Source organism: Bubalus bubalis, chromosome 20 (genome assembly GCF_019923935.1).
Source record: "Bubalus bubalis isolate 160015118507 breed Murrah chromosome 20, NDDB_SH_1, whole genome shotgun sequence".
NCBI lineage: Eukaryota > Metazoa > Chordata > Mammalia > Artiodactyla > Bovidae > Bubalus > Bubalus bubalis.
The window spans coordinates 43706656-43726349 of NC_059176.1; the positions used below are offsets into that span (position 1 = coordinate 43706656).

At 50.6% G+C, this 19694-nt stretch overlaps 1 protein-coding gene across 4 annotated transcripts in view; it reads right to left on the bottom strand.

Moving 5' to 3' along the window:
* The window catches only part of ARNT2 (aryl hydrocarbon receptor nuclear translocator 2), a 191059-nt gene that overhangs the window by 13105 nt on the left and 158260 nt on the right, over positions 1-19694 (bottom strand). For 3 of the 4 annotated variants that reach the window (XM_025271545.3, XM_045163834.1, XM_045163833.1), the window contains exons 13-17: positions 10779-10851; positions 9452-9575; positions 4576-4675; positions 1818-1956; positions 948-1113 (exon numbers count right to left, since the gene is read on the bottom strand). In XM_025271545.3, coding sequence (XP_025127330.3) covers positions 948-1113; positions 1818-1956; positions 4576-4675; positions 9452-9575; positions 10779-10851 — 602 coding nt within the window. The remainder of the gene's footprint in view (positions 1-947; positions 1114-1817; positions 1957-4575; positions 4676-9451; positions 9576-10778; positions 10852-19694) is intronic. The other variant, XM_025271546.3, reaches the window with a different exon arrangement.

Genomic DNA, 19694 nt, shown 5'->3' on the forward strand with positions numbered 1-19694 from the left:
AGACAGCCCTGCAGGAAGGGGACACCAGCTCAGGCTTCTTGCCAGCACCAGGATCCTTTCTGAGTTCCTGCTCTGTGACGTGGCACTCAGACCCTGGCAGACACACGGAGTGGGTCATTTAAACACCCGCAGGGTGAGCAGTGGCAGGGGCTCCTGGGAAGTCCACCAGAGGGAGCAGACGGTTAACCCTTTAGGGCCTGAGGTTGTGCAAACAAAGCTAAGCAAACTGTTCTTCCATGGGATAGGATCCCTCTTGTAATATTAAAGAGAGCGAATTTTACGATGTTTATCATGTACACAATTTATTGACACAATGCATCCTCCCTATGACCCACACTTCCCCAGCTTTTTGAAACAAGATCACAGTAAGCTCCCTATATAAAAACTTTCAAAGATGCGAATATGCCCAGCTATTGTACTGCAGTACTGTACTTTTCAAGGTACGGAACTGTAAGATTAAAAATACTTGCTTTTTTTTGTTTTTTTTTTATGTATTATTTGTATGAAAAGTATTATAAATCTATGGCAGTACAGTACTATATAGCCAGTTGTGTTAGTCTAGGCTAACTTTGTTGGACTTACTAATGCACTCTTGGAACAGAACTCATTCATAAGTAGGGGACTTACTGTATAGGGTTTTTGACTTGGGTGATCTAAAAGTCCTTGCCAAGGGCCATAAATGGTTAAAATAGCACTCAGATGACATCAGTGCACAGGAGACCCAGAGCCTTGACAATAATAAAGTCGATCTACAAAGCCAAGGTCTAGGCAGCAAGTCCCTTAGGGACACCACTGGCCTCCTGATGGCCAGAGAGAAGAGAATTTGGAAATCTCCAGACCTGGTACCAGGGTTCTGAGAGCCTAGGGCTCAGACCCCCAAACCCAGAATGTTCAGAAATGATCTTAGCTGGCTCTCCCAGGAATTCTTCCCCTCTGTCCCCACCTACCGAAACCTGGAGTCCTGTTGGCCAGGCTGGAGTAGGCGTTCCCGCTGGGCGAGGAGGTAGCCGGACTGGAGAGAGGGCTGTAGGACGAGGGGTCTGCGGGATATGTGTGGCTCGTTCCGATCCCAAAGGGAGAAGACTGAGTCTTGCTGGACTGCGAGGGGAGTTGCTACAATCAGGACAAAGCGAAGAGAGGGCCAGCATCACCAGCAGGCCCCCTCCCCCCACCCTCCATGGCCCCGCTTGGTCACTGTCACGCGCAGGTCCAGCCTACACGGGCAGCCCTGCTCTGGGCTGATAGTGACTCCAGTGGCCTCCTGGCCTGCTGGGCACCATGCCCAGGATCAGGCCAACATGTGCTGGCCCAAGAAACAGGACTCAGGTCCTGGATCTTCAGGGTCTGGTTGAAATTGCCCTCCAGGGACTCAGTGATCTAAGTCCTCTGCCTTCCGCTTAGGGGACCTTGGCAAGGTCCAGGATACAGATGTCCCCACAGTGACAACAGGGAGGCAGGTGCATCCCCATGTTGACAACCTCATGCACTCCGGGGCCAAGGGAACTGAGGTCCTGAGTGGTGAGGGGCTTGCTCCTGATGGACGGTCTCTGAGTGCCTGTCCCCTCCCCTGGTTTCCCAGAGCTGCCTCCAGACTGCTGGGAGAAAAGGCTGTGAAAACAGACTTGGTACCATTGATGGGTACCTGGTTCTCAAAGTACCCTTCGCCTCCATGCTCCCTGGAGCCTGGCCGTGGTTGAGGCAGTCAGCTCCAGCTCCATGCGCTGACTTGTTCTCAGAGCCGGGATCCCCAGAGAGCACAGCTCAGGTGCTCTGCGCCCTCTGGGGACCTGGGGCAATGCCCTTGCTGACGCCCATACCTGTCCTGGAAAGGGCGGACGGCTTCCTGTCCAGGCCACCTGACTCTGGTTGAGCTGCCTGGAGATCTGGGACATGTTCTGACTTGTTGAGGACGAGGACTGGATGTCGTTCACTCCAGGCACGTGCACCACGGCAGAGCTGCGAAGGAAGAAAGAGCACCATGGGACTTTCCTGGTGATCCAGCGGTAAGACTCCACCTTCCAACACAGGGGGCTCAGGTTCCACCCCTGGCCAGGGAACTAAGATCCCACGTGCCTAGGGGCAACTAAGCCTGTGTGCCACAACTAGAGACGCCACAGTGCCACAATGAAGACACAGCACAGCCACAAAAAAAAATTCCTGCACTAACCGTGATTAAGAGGAACTTCACTCCTGAGATCCCTTCCTCACTTAACACAGGGCTCCTTTCCCATCTCTTGATGTGTGTAAGTGACCTCGGGGCCTTTTCTGATCACTGTTCTCTATTGGGGTGGCGGGAGTCTCCTCCACCGCTTGGCCCTGGCTGCCCTCACAGCACTGACTGGAGAGCTGGCAGGAGTGCTGTGGACCCCAGGAAAGGTGCCCTGGTGCACAGGGCCCGTGGGACCACAGCAGGACTTGGGTGGGGGACAAACTTAGGGACGTGCAGCCACAGCTGTGCCATCCTGCCAAGGGCTCAGTGCCACTCATCCCATGTCCCTTCCCACTCAATCCAGCTCAGGCCCTGCAGATGTACAGGAAACTGGCCATCCTACAAGCTTACAGCTTCATGGCACTCTTTTAACTAATTAACCCATTCGTTCTATAGACCAGTGATCTAGTGAGAGCCTCCCCAATGCCAGGCTCCACAAGGGGACCGGCCCCTTCTTCTGTTTCAGTGACAACAGCTGGTGCAGACTCAGCATCTCTGGCTGGACCATCTGTTCTAAGCACCTGCCTGCAGCCGCAACTCCTCCACTCCACCCCTTACACCCCGTCATCACAAACTTTCTCCAGGACCTTGTTTCCTCAAGCCCCTCTTCTACCATGAGTCGTCCCAGTGATGAGTCCAAACTCCCAAGTCGAGCACAGTAGTCAAGACTGATATATTCATCTCATTCTTTTCCTCCCAGACTCCAGGAGTCCCCATGTCTCCTGCCCCTGGACTCCGCTCAGCACAATCCTGATGCCTATGCACCTACCCTTGCAGCAGGTGGCCATCTGCTTTTTTGCTTCCGGGCCTCCCCCTCCTCCTGCCCCCACCATGCTGTGCCTGGCTAGCCCTCCTCACCTCTGGCCTCTGCTCCATCCTGGCTGCCCTCTGTCCAGATGGCAGGGGGCGGGGAGGGAGAGGGGGAAGCAGCAAGTGCTACAAGGACTCGATGAACACAGGCCTAGGCGGGCCTGGCATGGAACTACAGCAGGTCACCATGTGCTGAGTGGGTGAGTAACCAGCAGCAGGGGAAGAGCCTGGAGCCTTGGCCAGTGCTCTGCAGAGCCAGGTGACCAGCATGGATTATGTCTCAGGGGCAGCTCACAAGGGGCCACCATCTTGTTCTTCCATCCCCAGACTAGAGAGTAGCTGCTCCAGGAAAGAGTTCCCCAGAGACTCAGAACAAGTCACCATCTACTACAGCCCAGCTGCGGGGCTGGCAGAGCTACTCTGTGACCTCAGGGGTTAATGTCTCATGGCGCAGTTGCTGACCACCTGCTGCCTCCCCTGAAGTTGGTCCACTGACCCTTGGTGAGGGCCATCCCGGCTGGGACCTGTTCCTGGGGTGGCTGGCCCACCTGCCCAGTCTTGGTCCCTGCCTGATTCTCAACTGGACATTCAGCTCTGGCCAAGTCAGCCAGAGGCTGGGCTGCTTGGGGAGCCCCATCCCACCAGGCACGGGTCTGAGATGCTTCTGCTAGTGGGTCTGGGGGTACCCGTTGGCTACCACAAGTGCCCACCACCCTCCCTGAAGGTGTCTGTGCCCTAGCTGAGCTCCCCAGCCCCTGCTCCTGCTGCCCTGGGAGCCCCTGGATCCAGGCCCCATCCCTGGTGGTGTTGCTGGCTTCCTCAGTGACTTACAAGAGACCCCTGATGCTAAGAACCAACCCCCGGAAGCACAACATCTTACTTATACCTCCCATGAGCAGCCCTTTAGGCTGAGACCCCAGGCGTGATGGGCTGAGTGGTCCTCTCCCCCTTGGAGTTCGCTGTGGCCTCTAGAAACCCAGGGACAGGGTACTTTCTGCTGCCCTGTCAGGTGTCCCTAGGTCTGTCCTGGCTTGAGCCACCTCACTCCCTTCTCCATGGCAGGCACCTCTGCAAACACAGTGGCTGGCACCTTTCACATCCAAGAAAGAGCAACCGACACTTTGTGTTTATGGTGGCTCATCAAGGGCTTGCAGGTCAGAACTGGAGCTCCCGGACCCCTCAGCCTGGCCCTGGCATACAAATGTGTGTGTGTGCTCAGTCATCTCTGACTCTTTGCGACCCCATGGACTGTAGCCCACCAGGCTCCTCCGTCCACGGGATTCTCCAGGCAAGAATAGTGGAGTGGTTGCCACTTCCTTCTCCAGGGGGTCTACCTGACCCAGGGATTGAACCCACATCTCCTGCACTGGCAGGTGGGTTCTTTACCACTGAGCCATCTGGGAAGCCCGGGCATTCGAATGGGTAAGCACTAAGTGAGGTTGGCAGTATTTGCTGCACACAGAGTCATACTCTGAGACCCAGGGCTTCACTGAGTAGAGGCCTCTTCCTGCCCTCTTGCCCACCCCTGCTCCATGTCCCGCACTCCCAGCTTGTACCTGAAGGCCTTTCCCGAGTGTCCAGCAGGGAATGGGCTTCCTTGGGAGTAGATCTGCTGTGTTCCTGCTGCAGAAGCTGAGCTCATCATCTTCTTCTCCGCTGGGAAAAGTAGAGCAAGGGTCACCCTGGAGGAGTTCCCGCCCTATAGACTCCAGGGCAGGGAGCCCCGAGCACCCCCACAGAGAGGCTCAAGAAATGGGCTCAAACCCCAGCTGGGCCTTTAGATCTGACATGAGCAAGAGGGTGGTAGTTTGAGAAACAGCAATGGGGATGGGAGCTCTCTCACTCTCTCTTGTAATCGAGGGGTCCGGGGCTCCCTCGAAGCACCCTCCCATTTCCCCAGAAGCTCAAAGACCCCACTTGCATCTTATTCCTATAATCTCTAACATCTCCACTTGCAGTAAGATACCAGAATAAAGGAGATGCAGATGAGTTACATGGCAGCTATTCTGTGCCTGGACAGACCCCACATCTGCACCTATCTCTGGCTTGCTGGTGGGGAGGTGGGCAGAGCGGGCAGATCCTTCCCTGGGTGACCATGAGCAGAGATGGACACTCAGGATCCCAGACTTGGGGCCCAGGGATTGGGCTAAAGGGACCATGGCTAAATCTCCCACATGTGTCAACAAACCTCCATGATGTTTTTAAAAACACGGAGGCACTGCACAGTTTTACTGCTCCATTGTCTTTTGCTGTGATGACGGTGTTGCTCAATGGGAAATCCCTACAGGATGGAAAGAGATCGGATCTTGGGTGTGTATTTCTAACCTAATCATAAGGCCTTGGATCTTGGAGAGAAAGAGACGAGGCTAAAAGTTGCAGGAGGGGGGCTTCCCTGGCAGTCCAGTGGTTAAGATTCTATGCTCCCACTGGTGGGGGCACAGGTTTGATCCCTGGTCAGGGAACTAAGATCCTGCAAGCCACATGGGGTTGCCAAAAAATAAATAAAATTAAAAGTTGCAGGAATAAGAAAGACTTCTGAATTTCTCTTAACTATAAACAAGCCATTTTTTTTCTCATGTATTTAAGATTTTTGGTTGTTGGTTAAATAAGAAACATTTATTTTTCTCAATGCTCCAGAATGTTTGTGGGGTACAAAATTACATATGTCTATAAAATCACATGGGCTTCTCAGGTGGTTCAGTGGTAAAAAATCTGCCTGCCAATAAGAAGATGTGGGTTCAATCCCTGGGAGGGGAAGATCCCCTGGAGGAGGAAATGACAATCCACTCCAGTATTCTTGTCTGGGAAATCCCATGGACAGAGGAATCTAGTGGGCTATACATATAGTCCATGGGATTGCAAAGAGTCAGACATAACTGAGCACGCATGCACATAAAATTATATATATATATATATAAATTTTAACTTTCTAAATCTTTCTTATTACTTTGAGCTACATGAGTGGTTAGAGATGAAGAAAGGCATATTGAAATCTTCCACTGCAATTTGGCTTTATCAGGCTTTCTTGTGTTTCAAACTATTTTTGGATTTCACATTTCAATGTTCATGATGTATCTTCATTTTTAGGTTCCACCTTTTATCTATATAAAATAAGCTTCTTTCCCCACTGAACGCTCTAACTTTTCTTTGTGCAGCAAGGTCAACATCTCTGCTTTCCTCCTTGGTTTTGGAGCACCATCAGCATCTATTCTTTCAGGTTAAATAGTTTCACTCTGTTATCATATTTTATCATATCATATCATATCATATCACTCTGTACTATCATATTTTGGGGGCATACCATTCCAGAATTAGCAATCAGGAGCCCTTGGACATCAGCTTATTGCACTACTCATGCTATTCATAGTTTCTTCTATTTCACTTTATTTTTCTTCTGAGTATTTTGCAAGTTGCTAAAAATGTCCTTGTCTTTTCTTGGAAATGATTTGGAAGTGAGACCTCTTTCCTTTCCTTTTTTTTTTTTTTTAATCATTCATTAGTAGTTATGTTTTTAATACTTGAAGTTATATATCTTTGTAAATGTCAGAGATAAAAATAGTATAGACTGATGAGAAATTTCTGTTCCTAGTATCCTCGCCCAAAGTATGTATTTTTGCTGAACTGATTTGACTTGGGTTTTTATTTATTTTTACGTATCTTTTGTATCTTCTAAGAATTTTTATATTAATTCTATATGTTACCAGTTTCACTTTTTCATTGCTACTACTTTTCCAACCTATCATTTCCAATCTTGGGTTCTGTATTTTGATTCATTTCACAATGAATTCTCCTGCAAGTGATTTTTTCCAGGAAGTATAAGTAGATGGCATATATCTGAGAAGGTCCTTCTGTTCCTTTTTTTCTTTCTTTGGCTGCACTGGGTCTTCCTTGTGATGTGTGGGTTTCTTCTCTAGTTGAGGCACTAGGGCTTCTTATTGTGGAGCACAAACTCTGGAGTGTGAGGGCTCAGTATTTCTAGTACGTGGGCTTAGTTGCTCCATTGTGTGTGGGATCTTAGTTCCCCGACCAGGGGTCAAACCCACGTCCCCTGCATGGAAAGGCAGATTCTTAACCACTGAACCAACTCTCTGTTGCTTTTTCATATAGGAAAGCAGCTTGGCTGGTGGGAAAATTTTGAGATTACATATTTTCTTTCCCCTTCTTTTTCCTTTTCTGTTAACTTTTTTTTTTCTATTTTGTCATCTCTATGGGAAGATGTCTATGTCTGTACAACATTAAAATTTCAAATGGATTTCCCAGAAATGCTGTGGGTGTGGCCAAATATTTCAGGATTATCTGAGAGGAAGAGGAACCAGTGATATGAGGGACTGTTTCCTCTTGCTGGATGAAACCACATCTCTCTATGAAAGTGGAAGAAATACTGTTATGGGCAACTGGCACATGTGGATGACCGGCGATGGGGAGGAGGGGGAGCACCAGCAGGGAGCCCTCGAGTCATGCTAACAGGTCTGTCCTCTGCTCGGAGCCGGGCGCTGGGCTGCGCTGGCACCTGCTGCCCTCAGTTCAGGCTGTGCTGTGCTTAGTCAGTCAGTCGTGTCCGACTCTTTGTGATCCCATGGACTATAGACCGCCAAGGCGCCTCTGTCCATGGGGTTCTCTAGGCAAGAATACTGGAGTGGGTTGCCATGCCCTCCTCCAGGGGATCTTCTCAACGCAGGGATCGAACCCAGGTCTCCTGCACTGCAGGTGGAATCTTTACCGTCTGAGCCACCAGTTCAGGCAGCTTCCTGCTTTCTAGCATCCAGTCCCCAGCCACATGGGAATAGGGCTGGGGTCTTCCACCGCACGAGCTGACAGCAGGAGGCCTGGGACTGCTTAGGGCCTCTCTGTCCTCCCCCAGGCCACGCTGTCCCCGTTCCCTGGTCCTGGGAGGATGGTACCGGGGGGTCCTGTCCCTTTACTGCGTTTCCCACGATTCTGTGGGATGAGTCAGCAATATCTCCCTAAACTGATTCCAACTGTGCTGTATTTTGCTAATCACATGAAAATGGAATCTTTTTTTCTGAATTTTGGAACTGACAACAACATTTCCAAGTTTTATATGTGATCACAGACTGATCTCTGTGGCAGTCTGAGTTGGGGAGTGAGGCGGCTACACAAGTGGGTTCCATGTGACACCTGAACTTTGGACAGCACCATTTTCTTTATTAGGTTTCTTATATTGTTTTGTTATTTATTTATTTTTTTGGCTGCGCTGTGCGGCAAGTAGGGATCTTAGTTCCCTGACCAGGGATTGAACCTGGAACCCTTGTCGTGCAAGCACAGAGTCCTAACCACTGGACATCAGGGAAGTCCCATGAATGGTACCACTTTCTCTAATAGCGGCACTAACACAGGTGGACACTCTGGTGACCACCGCAAAGGATGACTTATGAACACTCATACAATGGAACGCTACGCAGGCAATAACAATGCAGATTATTTAATAACCTAGAAAGATGTTCGTAATAGACACGTGAAAAAGTAAGCTACCAAACAGTATGAGCTCAATTCTGTATATAAAAAGAATTCATATGTGTAGAAAATGGTCTTGCTCTAGTGGGCAGGGCCATGCTCAGTAAATCTTTAACCCAGTTGTCTCCTCCTGGGAGGTTGTGCTCCCTCCATGTTAGTTGTTTGGCCTTCAACATCAAGAAGATCAAGCCAGTCAATCCTAAAGAAAATCAACCCTGAATATCCATTGGAAGGACTGATGTTGAAGCTGAGGCTCCAATACTTTGGCCACCTGATATGAAGAGCCGACACATTGGAAAAGTCCCTGATGAGAGAAGTTGAGGAGAAGTTGAGGCCAGGAGGAGAAGCAGGAGATGGAGGATGAGATGGTTGGATGGCATGACAGACTCAGTGGATATGAGTGTGAACAAGCTCCAGGAGATAGTGAAGGACAGGGAAGCCTGGTGTGCTGCAGTCCATGGGGACATAAAGAGTCAGACACGATTTAGCAACTGAACAACAACGTGTAGAAAGACAAAAAGGACAAGCTTTAAAAAGTTAAAAAAGATTAAATGTAGGTGGTATGATACTGGATCATTTTTATTTTCCTTTTTATGCATATTTTTATTTTCAAATATGGTCCTCTCTACATTAGAGATTAAAATTTTTTTAAAAATAGGGACATGTCTTTGGCTTGATAATACTAAACTGTACCATGATGAATAGAGCTCATTTACTCCAATTCCTCACATTTTGAAGATGAGATGTCAGAGGCCCATGAGATGTCAGGTGGTTGCCCCAAGGTAACAGGTAAATGAGAGGTGAGTTTAAGAATAGAGAGGATTCATTAGGACCCCTGAATTTGGTGTTCCTTTTACACCTTGCAGTAGTCGCTGAAAATTCACCCTCAAGGGTGGCCAGCTGGAGGCAACTATAAATCCCACCATCTCACCATGTCAGCACTCTTTGTGAACTTACATGCACTGATTCCTGCAAACATTTCGGCAAACCGCGGATCTCTTTCCTGGGAAAAGATTGCATCTGCCTTCTCCACGGACTTCCCTGCATCATGAACTCCAGCTGGTAGGTTGGGGACAGGCACCTGTTTGCATGTGAAAATATAACAGCATCCCTGGGTGTGAGGGGCAGAACAGACACACCAGATCCCTCTCCCTCAGAATCGCTGGCATCTCATGCTGGGGTACTGGGTAGGGCAGGAAGCTTTTGTATATGTGAAAGATAGAACACACAGGTGTGGGTGTGAACAAAGGGTCACAGAAGGCTCACTGGAGTTCCACCGATCACTTGGAGAGAAAGAAATAAAAATGATCAACTTAGTCTAAATATCAGGGAAAGTGAACATAAAGTTTAATTGGAGAGAAACGCCAAGTACCAACACAAGCTTCAGTTTCTCTAAGGCCAGAAGCAGTGAGAAGAGAAGGAAGGAGAAGGGAAGGAGGCGGGCCTGAGGAGATGGCCAGGAAGAGGTCCCCTGAGAACATCAGGGTACAGACTAAAGGTGGGAGGGGCAGCAAGGAGGCTGCAGAGCTGACAAGGTTCAGAGCTGGGTGGTCTCCAAGTTCCCACACAGCCTTTGGATCTCAGTACCAGTAAGTCCCTTACATACGAACCAGTTCCATTCCGAGAGCATGTTCATAAGACCAATTCGTTTGTAAGTCTGACAAAGTTAGCCTAGGTGCCCAACTAATACACTCGGCTATATTGTACTTTACTCTCATAGGTTTATAATACTTTTCACATATATCTGCACAAAAAAATGAACACAAAAAAAATTAAGAGAACATGTGTAATCTTACAGTACAGTACCTTAAAAAGTACAGGAGCACCAGCTACATCATCACTGCTTTTATGCTTGCTTCCCAACACCCTGGGCTTGAAATAGACACTGCACTGCTATCCCCTATATAGTACTGTACAGTAAATACACACGAGCACAACCATTGTACAGGCTGTACACACGTGATAGTGTATGCCAGACATGAGAACTAACTCATGTGATTGGATATGCAAACCCACATTTGCATCTTTGAAAGCTCACAACTTGAACTTCGTATGGAGGGAACTTACGGTACTGGCTGTCCGCAGCTCCTAACGCTTGTGTTCTACACTCTGCATGGGAGAGTCACGGTAGACCTCCACTGCACACACACACTCTCTGGGGGCCAAAATGCTTTCTGCAGTGTGGGTGGAGGGAGCAACACCACCTGCTGGGCGGAGGGGATTTAGTCTGCAGTCCTTTGGTTGGAGACAGTTCTAACTGGGAAAAAGTTTTCCAGAAATTCACCTGCGACAAGTCGTACGATGACAGCCCGTCTCTCTGGTGCACTTCCAGCTCTGCCTGCTGCTGCTGGAGCTGCCTGTGAAACAAGGTCAGCAGAGAGTCAGGAAAAGTAGACGTGGGGATGACAGGGAGGAGCCTGAATGTCCCTTGCTCCCCAGTGGCACAGCGGGTGACACCTGTTGGATCTCTAAATCGTTTTCAGTGTTGATTGATTTTATTTCTTCATGTTCCAAATCAAGGCTCCAAGTCTTATATTTTAAGTTGGAAAGTGAAAGTGTTAGTCGATCAGTAGTGTCTGACTCTTTGCGACCCCGTGGACTGTAGCCTGCCAGGTTCCTCTGTCCATGGGATTCTCCAGGTAAGAATATTGGAGTGTTGCCATTTCCTCCTCTTGGGCCGGAGGCGGGGAGGTCTTCCTGACCCAGGGATCAAACCCAGCTTAGGTTGCCAATATTTAGGAAATAAGTGGGTTTTTTCAAAAAGTCAATTTTATTGAGTATAGTTGCTTTTGTTTCCCTGGTGGCTCAGCTGGTAAAGAACCTGCCTGCTAACACATGACATGCAAGAGACACAGGTTTGATCCCTGGGTTAGGAAGATCTCCTAGAGAAGGAAATGGGATTTCTTGCTGGGAAAGCCCATGGACAGAGGAGCCAAGAGGGCTACAGTCCATGGGGTGGCAGAAGAGTCAGACATGGCTTCACGACTAAACAACAATAATACATAAATATATATATATATATTTATATATATTTATATATATATTTATATATATATATATACACACACATATAATGAGCAAGTAGGGAAATATTTTCACCATTAAAATAAGCAAAATAAGCGCAAATTAAAATAATCTCAAAGTACAATTTTTCACCTACTAAGTTGGTAAAAGCACGCTCAGTGTGCTGGCATGGTACTGAAACTATCTTGCTCACACCCTGCAAGAGAAGCCTGTGTGGATGCAGTCTTCTCGGAAAACAGGACAGTGGCCACATCAGAAGGGGCGGCTGCGGTCACAGCCTTGCAGGTGGTCGCCCTGAAGCAGGGGCTGTACTAAGGAAATGATTCAGGGGCAGGAAACAAGAGCTGTCCCCGCACAGCTGGCTGTGACAGGGGAGTGGCTTTGTAAACTACATCTATTCATTTGCTGAGTAAACACGGTCAGCAGCGGAGGCCACAGTGAAGACTGGAAACACCACAAGGTATGACAAGAGCGTGCGGGAAAGTTCAGCACCAAATGTTACGGATGCTGTGATTACAGCTACAAACGTTATGTCCTGTGTGGGTGAGTGAGATTTGGAACATGGAAAAAAAATATCTTAAGAGTTTGCATTAACTGGAAAGATTTTCCGTGTTCATTTTCACTATGAAAGTATGAATGATGCTAGGGTGTCCCTTTGTCATTCCTGGCCACACCCTGGACAGGAAGTGGCAGGCAGAACAACGGCTCACAGATCCCCTGCCCTCTTCACTTGCGGCCTGAGGTGTATGGAGGAGAGCCCGTGAGGCCCTTCCTGGAGAGGACAGGCAGCTGTGGAGCTCAGTTAGGGAGTAGGGCCCTGGAGAGGGGCAGCTGCTGAACAGTCACAACCTGAATCAGCATCTGAGGACCTGGAGGGCTCCCGTTCACCCTGCCCTTTCGGCTCAGAGTCTGCATTCATATGGACCACGTTAGCCTCACAATGTAAGCTCACAGCCCTTGGGGTAGAGATATTTAAAACTCCCTTTATATTTAAAACTCCCAGGTGGCTTAGACGGTGAAGAATCTGCCTGCCAATGCAGGAGACCCAGGTTCAATTGTTAGATTGGGAAAATCCCCTGGAGGAGGGAATGGCTACCCACTCCAGTATTCTTGCCTGGGAAATCTCATGGACAGAGGAGCCTGGCAGGCTACAATCCATGGGTTTGCAAGAGTTGGAGACAACCGAAGCAACTTAGCACGCACGCACCTCCCTACGACTCCGAGTTTGAGTTCCAATTCTGCTTTGGAGAAATACAAAATAACTTGAATTGTGGTTCTCAACTCTTTTCCTCAGCATTCAGAGGTGTACAATCTGAACACTGTTCACTCCTCCAGTCACGCCTTTTAATTGGGGCCCCTAGCATGTGTGTCCCCCACAAGGGAAGATGTCTTAAAAGAGGACCCCACCCAGTTGGAAGACGCAGTGAATAGTTCATTTAAAACTAAGCCCGGCAGGGCTTCCCTGGTGGCTTAGTGGTTAAGACACCGAGCTTTCAATGCAGGGGGCGCTCCAGTGTTCTTGCCTGGAGAATCCCAGGGACAGGGGAGCCTGGTGGGCTGCTGTCTACAGGGTCGCACACAGTCGGACACAACCAAAGTGACTTAGCAGCAGGAGCAGCAGCAGTAGGGAAGTAAGATCCCATATGCCTCCAAGTGCAGCCAGAAAAAAAGAAAAAAAAGAACTAAGCCCAGGTGAGCCATGTCTTCAGTGAAGTGTGCTGAGCTATCTATGCCAAGTGTCTGCAAGGCACTGGAGAGAAAAGATAACTCAGAGCCTATGTGGTCTCTGGCCTCGGGGAGTTGACAGCCTCCAGGGGCAGACAGATAAGTTGGCAAAAACAATGGCAGTATGCTGAGTTAGGGATCACAACAGAGGAAGAAGGGAGGTTCTATCTGAAAGTGAAAAGTGTGAAAGTGTTAGTCGCTCAGTCGTGTCTGAGTCTTTGTGACCCGGTGGACTGCAGCCTGCCAGTCTCCTCTGTCCATGGGATTCTCCAGGCAAGAATACTGGAATGGGTTCCCATTTCCTTCTACAGGGGATCTTCCCAACCCAGGGATGGAAGCAGTGTCTCCTGCACTGGCAGGTGGATTCTTTACCACTGAGCCACCAGGGAAGTGCACAGTATGTCTCCCAACCCTGGTGTCAGAGCCTGGAGAAAAGCTTAACAATAAAAGCAGCACCATGTGACTGCCCACCAGTCAGCCTAAGCCCGGCAACACCAGGAAACAGGAGCACTAAAAATAATTTTCAAAAAAAAATGGACATTTCAAAAACATTTTAAAGAATTGATATAATCGTCTATTGAAAAATGACAACTTTCTGTATTTTCTGATTCTGACTTGACAGCTTTGCTGTTTTACTTTGATTTACATCTTGTGGGCACCCTCATCTCTCATTAGCATGCCCTCTAAAATCCAAGTGTGGTACACAGAGCCAGAACCTCATCAATGTTTTCACATCTCTGAAAAACATCCCATATTACAGATAAAGAAACTGAGGCTCAGAGAGTTCAGTGACGTGCCCAAGGTGACATTGGTCAGTACGGCAAACCCAGGATTCAAAACCAAATGTGTCTGGCATCAGCCCCTGAATTCCATTCCAAAGGTGTAACAGGAACCACCTTTCCACGTGTCCCATCCCAGACCTGTGAGCCCAAGACACCATCCTGAGCCGCCAGGTAGGAGAAAACAAAAATCTGTGCTTTGGGATTTTTGTGGGATTTTTGTAGCAGTGAGCTCCCCTCCAGGGCAGGAATCCATGGACCACCCCCTTCTTCCTTTCATAAGCTTTCAGACGCTCAACCTTGAACACAGAAGAGGGTTTCCAGGAAATAAGGACCACTCCTACCTCGTGGTTCAGCCCTGGTGTCCAGCCCAAGCACAGAATCTTGATGAGTGGGCAGCTGTGCTGCTGTGCCGGGGGGCCTGGTGCTTGGGGTGAACAGGGCAGAAACCCAGCCCTTTCCACTTGCCCAGCTCTGCGCCCTGGGGTGTGTCTGTGATGCATGGAGGAGGGCGAGGGCTTTAGTTAGCACAGAAGCATGATCAGACATGATCAGAGCCAGAGTGTGTCTGCTCTCTGCACTGTTGAGCTCTGGGGGCGCTGAGACCGCAGACAGTGACTTTCGCTGGGATGTGGAAAGAAAACAAAGTCTCAGGCCTGGCTGGCAAAGATCCAGGATGCCAACCTCACTGTCCCTGTGGTCTGGACATGAGGTGCTCGGTCTGGGCCTTTGGTTTCCGCTTCTGCAGCTGAGCGCGTGGGGAAGAAGTGCTGACCTGTGGGCTGCCCCATTCTGAGAAGCGGTCCGAGGAGCTTTTTCGGACATTTCATGGCAATGGAATGAAAATAAACCTTGGTGTGCTTGCAAATTCCAGAGAGGGAGAAACACGGTGGCTGGGCTGAAAGCTGACCCATAGCACACGGGAGGGAACCGGATCCCGTTCCACAGACTGCTGCCCCCGCCCACCACCCATTAGCTGGGGTCCAGAGCTAATGATCAGCGAACAGACACACCAAGCACGGGCTTCCTGTCAGAGTGGCCTCTCTGCATCAGGAGGTGCAGCATGCTGGCAGATGCTGTCAATTATCTCTGATGCTCCCAGGACAGAGGTTTTTACTCAGCCAGAGTAAGTGAGCAACCAGCCATTAGGGGAGAAGTCGGGGGCAGCCTGCCATCATACCCCTGGGAGTAACAGGAATCTGGCTCACAGCCATCAGGGTGGTGGGGGTGAGGGGGTGCGCAAGCTCAGCTGATCAATTTGCTCTCAAGGATAATAATATCCTGCCCCCTCACCCCCATGGATTGAGCACTGTCTGCATGTCCCCTGCGAAGGGCTCTGGGTGCCTGTGAAAGGGTTCGGAATTGGTCTGATCCGGGACAGGGAGCAGCCTGAGTGTGGTTTTAGAGACATGCTTCCAGGGCCGGATGGAAGGCAGGGAGAACCGGCAGCAGGGATGATGGATGGTCACACGGGAGACGGTGAAGCCTTGATGGAGGCAGAAGCAAAGGAGGAAGAGGTGGGTCAGAGGACCCCAGACACAATCCGTGCGCCCCGGCTCTCTGCCAGGTGTCTGCCTCAGAGAAGAGGCAGAGGAGGAAGAGGTGGGCCCCAGACAAAATCCGTGGGCCCTGACTCTCTGCCAGCTGTCTGCTGCAGGTGGACTAGAGGGCGTCTGGACCCAAGATAAGATGGGGCTTGGTGATTTGACAGGGTGTTTCGGCTTCTTTCTGACTCTAAATTCTGCACAGACCAGGAGCAACACCTTCCCTGTAGGTTGTCTTTGCTTCCTTTTACTCTCTGCTTGCACATCCTGCCAACTACCAGCCAGGTGGGCTGGACCCACCAGGAAGCCATCCCGGAAGACATGGGGACCGTGGAGTTTCAAGGACACACATACACACCAGCACAACACGCAGCTGTGGTCATGTAGACCCGCAGTGACTCTGTAAGGGGTGGTTGCACAGGAGGGCGCGTGCTCAGCCCCAACAGATGCACAGGAATGCCTTCCATCCCTAAGGAGAGGGGGGGCACAGGAAGGTACAGCGCCTGGGTCGTGCGAACAGCTCCTGCTCAGCGGCAGCCCACAGCATGTCTCCCTGATGGTGTTTTCCCCAGACACCCAGATGTGGGCACTTTTCAAAGCTGGGCCTCTAGCATGTAAAACGGGAGCCTGTGTTTTATGGACTTTCCCTTTTCTTGCCTCGACGTAATAGGAAAACAGGCAAGCGGGCGACAAAGAGGCCTCCCTTCCAGCAGCTTCCAATGCTAATCACACTCTGTTTCCCTGGGCTGTTTCTTTTGGATGGTCCGGACTGAATGCAACTGGGTTTGCAATTCTCCCTGTGCCCCACAGGCAGAGAGCATGAAAGAACCTTTCCACAACAAGTCTGCCTATTGCTCGCGAGGACAGTCAGGTATAAACTGGAAGCCGGACTGTTCACATGATGGCTGTCACTGCCCTCTGCTGTCCACAGGCAACATTTGCTACATCCTCACCCAGAGGCCCTTAAAAGCCAGCAGACACTAGTTCAGCCTCTGCTGTGAGTCCGTGTGTGGGGTGGCTCCTCACTCCGTCCAATCTCAGTGAGCTGCGGGCAGTGATCGTTCTGAGAAGAGATGTAAGGACATCCCCGGGACAGAGTGTTCTGTTTTGTCCATGATGCCTGACTTCCAGGAAAATAGGTCAGAGCCTCTGCCTGTGGCTGCTTTTAGGAGGAGGGAGCTTTCCTTTCCTTCCAGGCCTCCCTGTGACACTACCTGCCAGGGATGCGTTCTCAGAGGCCCTGCGTGTAAATTGTTGATTCTCTGCCTCCCCTGCGCCCTCCTTGTGGCCTTTTACTCCCTCCTGCGTTCCTTCCCTCCTGCCACTCACTTCTCATGCTCTCCATGCAATGGGAGACACCTGGGGTGGCAGGGACCAGAGCAGAGGCATCCTGAGAGTACTGGACGCCTGGCACGATGCTCAGTGACCATCCATTGTGTTGCATCACAACAAAGCATGCAACTGTGAGTGCTGAAGCTTGTATTCATGTTGGAAGTGAATGAAGCATGGGGAGGACTTCCCTGGTGGTCCAGTGGTTAAGAATCCACTTGCCAATGCAGGGGACATGGTTTCGATCCCAGGACAGGGGTCTGGGAAGATCTCACATGCCTCGGGGCACCTAAGCCTGTGCGCCACAACTACTGAAGCTCAAGTTCTGGAGCTCATGCTCTGCAACAAGAGAAGCCGCTGTAATAAGAAGCCTGCACACCACAACTAAAGAAAGCCCGTGCAGAGCAATGACGATGCAGTGAAACAAACAAAAGAATAGTCATAAATATAAAACAACCAAAACCCCCAAAGGGGCAGCTTCAGTCTGTTCTTCTGCCCCAAATCCAGAGGACTCTACCGATCCCCAACCTGGGATCCTGCTCTCTACTGCTGAGTGCAGCCTGCATGTAAGTGGCTTCATTGACAGGCGGGCTGTTTGCACCACACCCTCCGAGGTTCCCTGGATCAGGCCATGGACACCAGGCATCACACACACAGAGGGAGGACCAGGAGAGAGCCCAGGTGTGGGGAGGAAGGCAGACAGGGTGAACAGAAGAGAGGAGGGGCAGGATCATAAGAGGAGGTAGCTATCACTAAAAGCTGGTTAATATGTTGGCATCAAAACCGTGGACGTTCTAGGATGCTGCCCATGGCCTGGCATGGTGGTAGGCTGGCCCATCTCCATAGCTTTGGGCACAGGTAGCTGGTGGGGCTGGGACAGGCGAGGTGAGCCTGCAGATGAGCTGCAATTTGAACAGATGCTGAGCAGACCTGCTCTCTTGTTCATTTCAGCCTTATTCCCTGGGGCTCCTGCTGCCCAACCCCAGCTTCAGGCCAATGAGCCCACCTGTTACTTCCTCCTAGAAGCCCCTGCAGGTCTGGCCTGTGTCTCACTTCTACACCCCCAGCTGCTGAACAAAGAAGGAGCTTCGAGATTCTACATGCTGCGTATCTCACTCTTCCTCCTGTTTCTCAAGCTTCATCATTTTCTCCAAGGGCAGGGCAGGACACAGGCCCAGCACTAACAGGCACCACTCTGCTCCCTCTCCTGCCCAAGTTGGGAAGAGTGGGAAGCAAAAACTCCTTCACTGGAGTTTACCAAGCAGTGACTAGACAAAGTCAGATATTAAAAAATAATAAAGATATGGGGCTTCCCTGGTGGTCCAGTGGTTAAGACTCTATGCTTCCACTGTGGTCAAGGGGGTGCGGGTTCAATCCTGGTCAGGGAACTAAGATCCCACATGGCACAGGCCAAGCAAAAGAAAAAAAAGTTACCTTTTTGCATTAGTGGATCTACAACTTAACTAGATTTACTCCTGCTATTCTTACCACCAAGAAAGTCTTGACTAGGAGAAGGAGGTGTAAGAAGAATCAGAGCATCAGGTGAGTCAAGGGGTAAGATGTAAAGAGAGAGGAGATGCCCTGACAGTTAGGGAAAAATGACCAGTGAGAACGGGTTATTGACGAGGGTCCCTGGTGGCTTCTGGGAGAGCAAGTTAGCAGAGTTGGTACCACACCAGGTTCTCGGGGGTCAAGGGGAGATGAAGAGCGAGAGCGTCCAATACAAACACGTGGCAGGGCAGGGAGGGAAGCAAGGAGGGTGGCAACAGAGGGGTTTTCTAAGATCAGGAGGCATGTCCCCAGGTGAGGGCCTCCGGAGGAAACCTGCAGCTCAACTGGATGAGTACCAGCCCATGGGAGACAGGATGCACCAGGAGCTAGAAGAAGGAAAGTGGAGGGCTTGGTCCTGGAGGGGGTGGCCTCGCCCTGGCTGGAAGCCAGCAGAGCAGGAGAGGAGGGTACTAGACAGACCCACATGAACAAGGAGGGGTTCACACAGACGGCCCCTGGCTTCCCTGTTCGCTGGAAGACAATACAATGTGCTCAGAGTTAGAAGCAATGCATGCTTAGTCAATCTGGTGGAACTGGCAGAGAACAGCCAAGAAACTGCCGTGCAGCTGCGCCACGTGGCAGGGAGGATGTAGCTGCCTCCATCAAATCAGTAATGATCACTGGAGACCCCCCATCTCACTGCCCAGGGCTGCTGCTCCACCAGAGAGATGCAAAAGCACCATCCACACTGAGGATCCAAGGGTGGGCAGGTGGGTGGGGTCCGTCATTCTCCCCATTTTACAGATGAGCAACTGAGGCTTCGAAAGAGCAGGTGACTTGCCCAGGTGGGAGCTGGGACTGAAGCCCAGGTCACCGGTCCTCTGAGGGGTCTTGTGTGGACCCATCTGTCCAGCTCTGCGCCTTGTGGTCCAGCAGCAGAGCCAAAGCCGAGACACTCAGGGTGGTGCTAGAAAGGAGGCTGCTTCCGGGGACCCAGAGGGGAACCGCCAAACTCAGGGAGCCAGGGATGGCAATGGAGAGCTCTGGGCAAGCCAGGAGGTCACTCACGTGATGGCCTGGAGGTGCTGGTGTCTGGGGAGGGGGGGCTATCATAGATGAGGACAGGGAGGTGGCCAGGGTGGGGACAGACTCCACAGCTTAGTGTGGAACCTGGGAAAGTGGAGGGCAGCAGTGCTGCTGACCGGAGACACGCGGACGCATGGGCACGGTTTCCACCATGTAAGCTCGTCTCACGCCCTGCAGACTGTGCCCCCTACCCCAACACTGGGCACGGCTTCCACGTGCTCC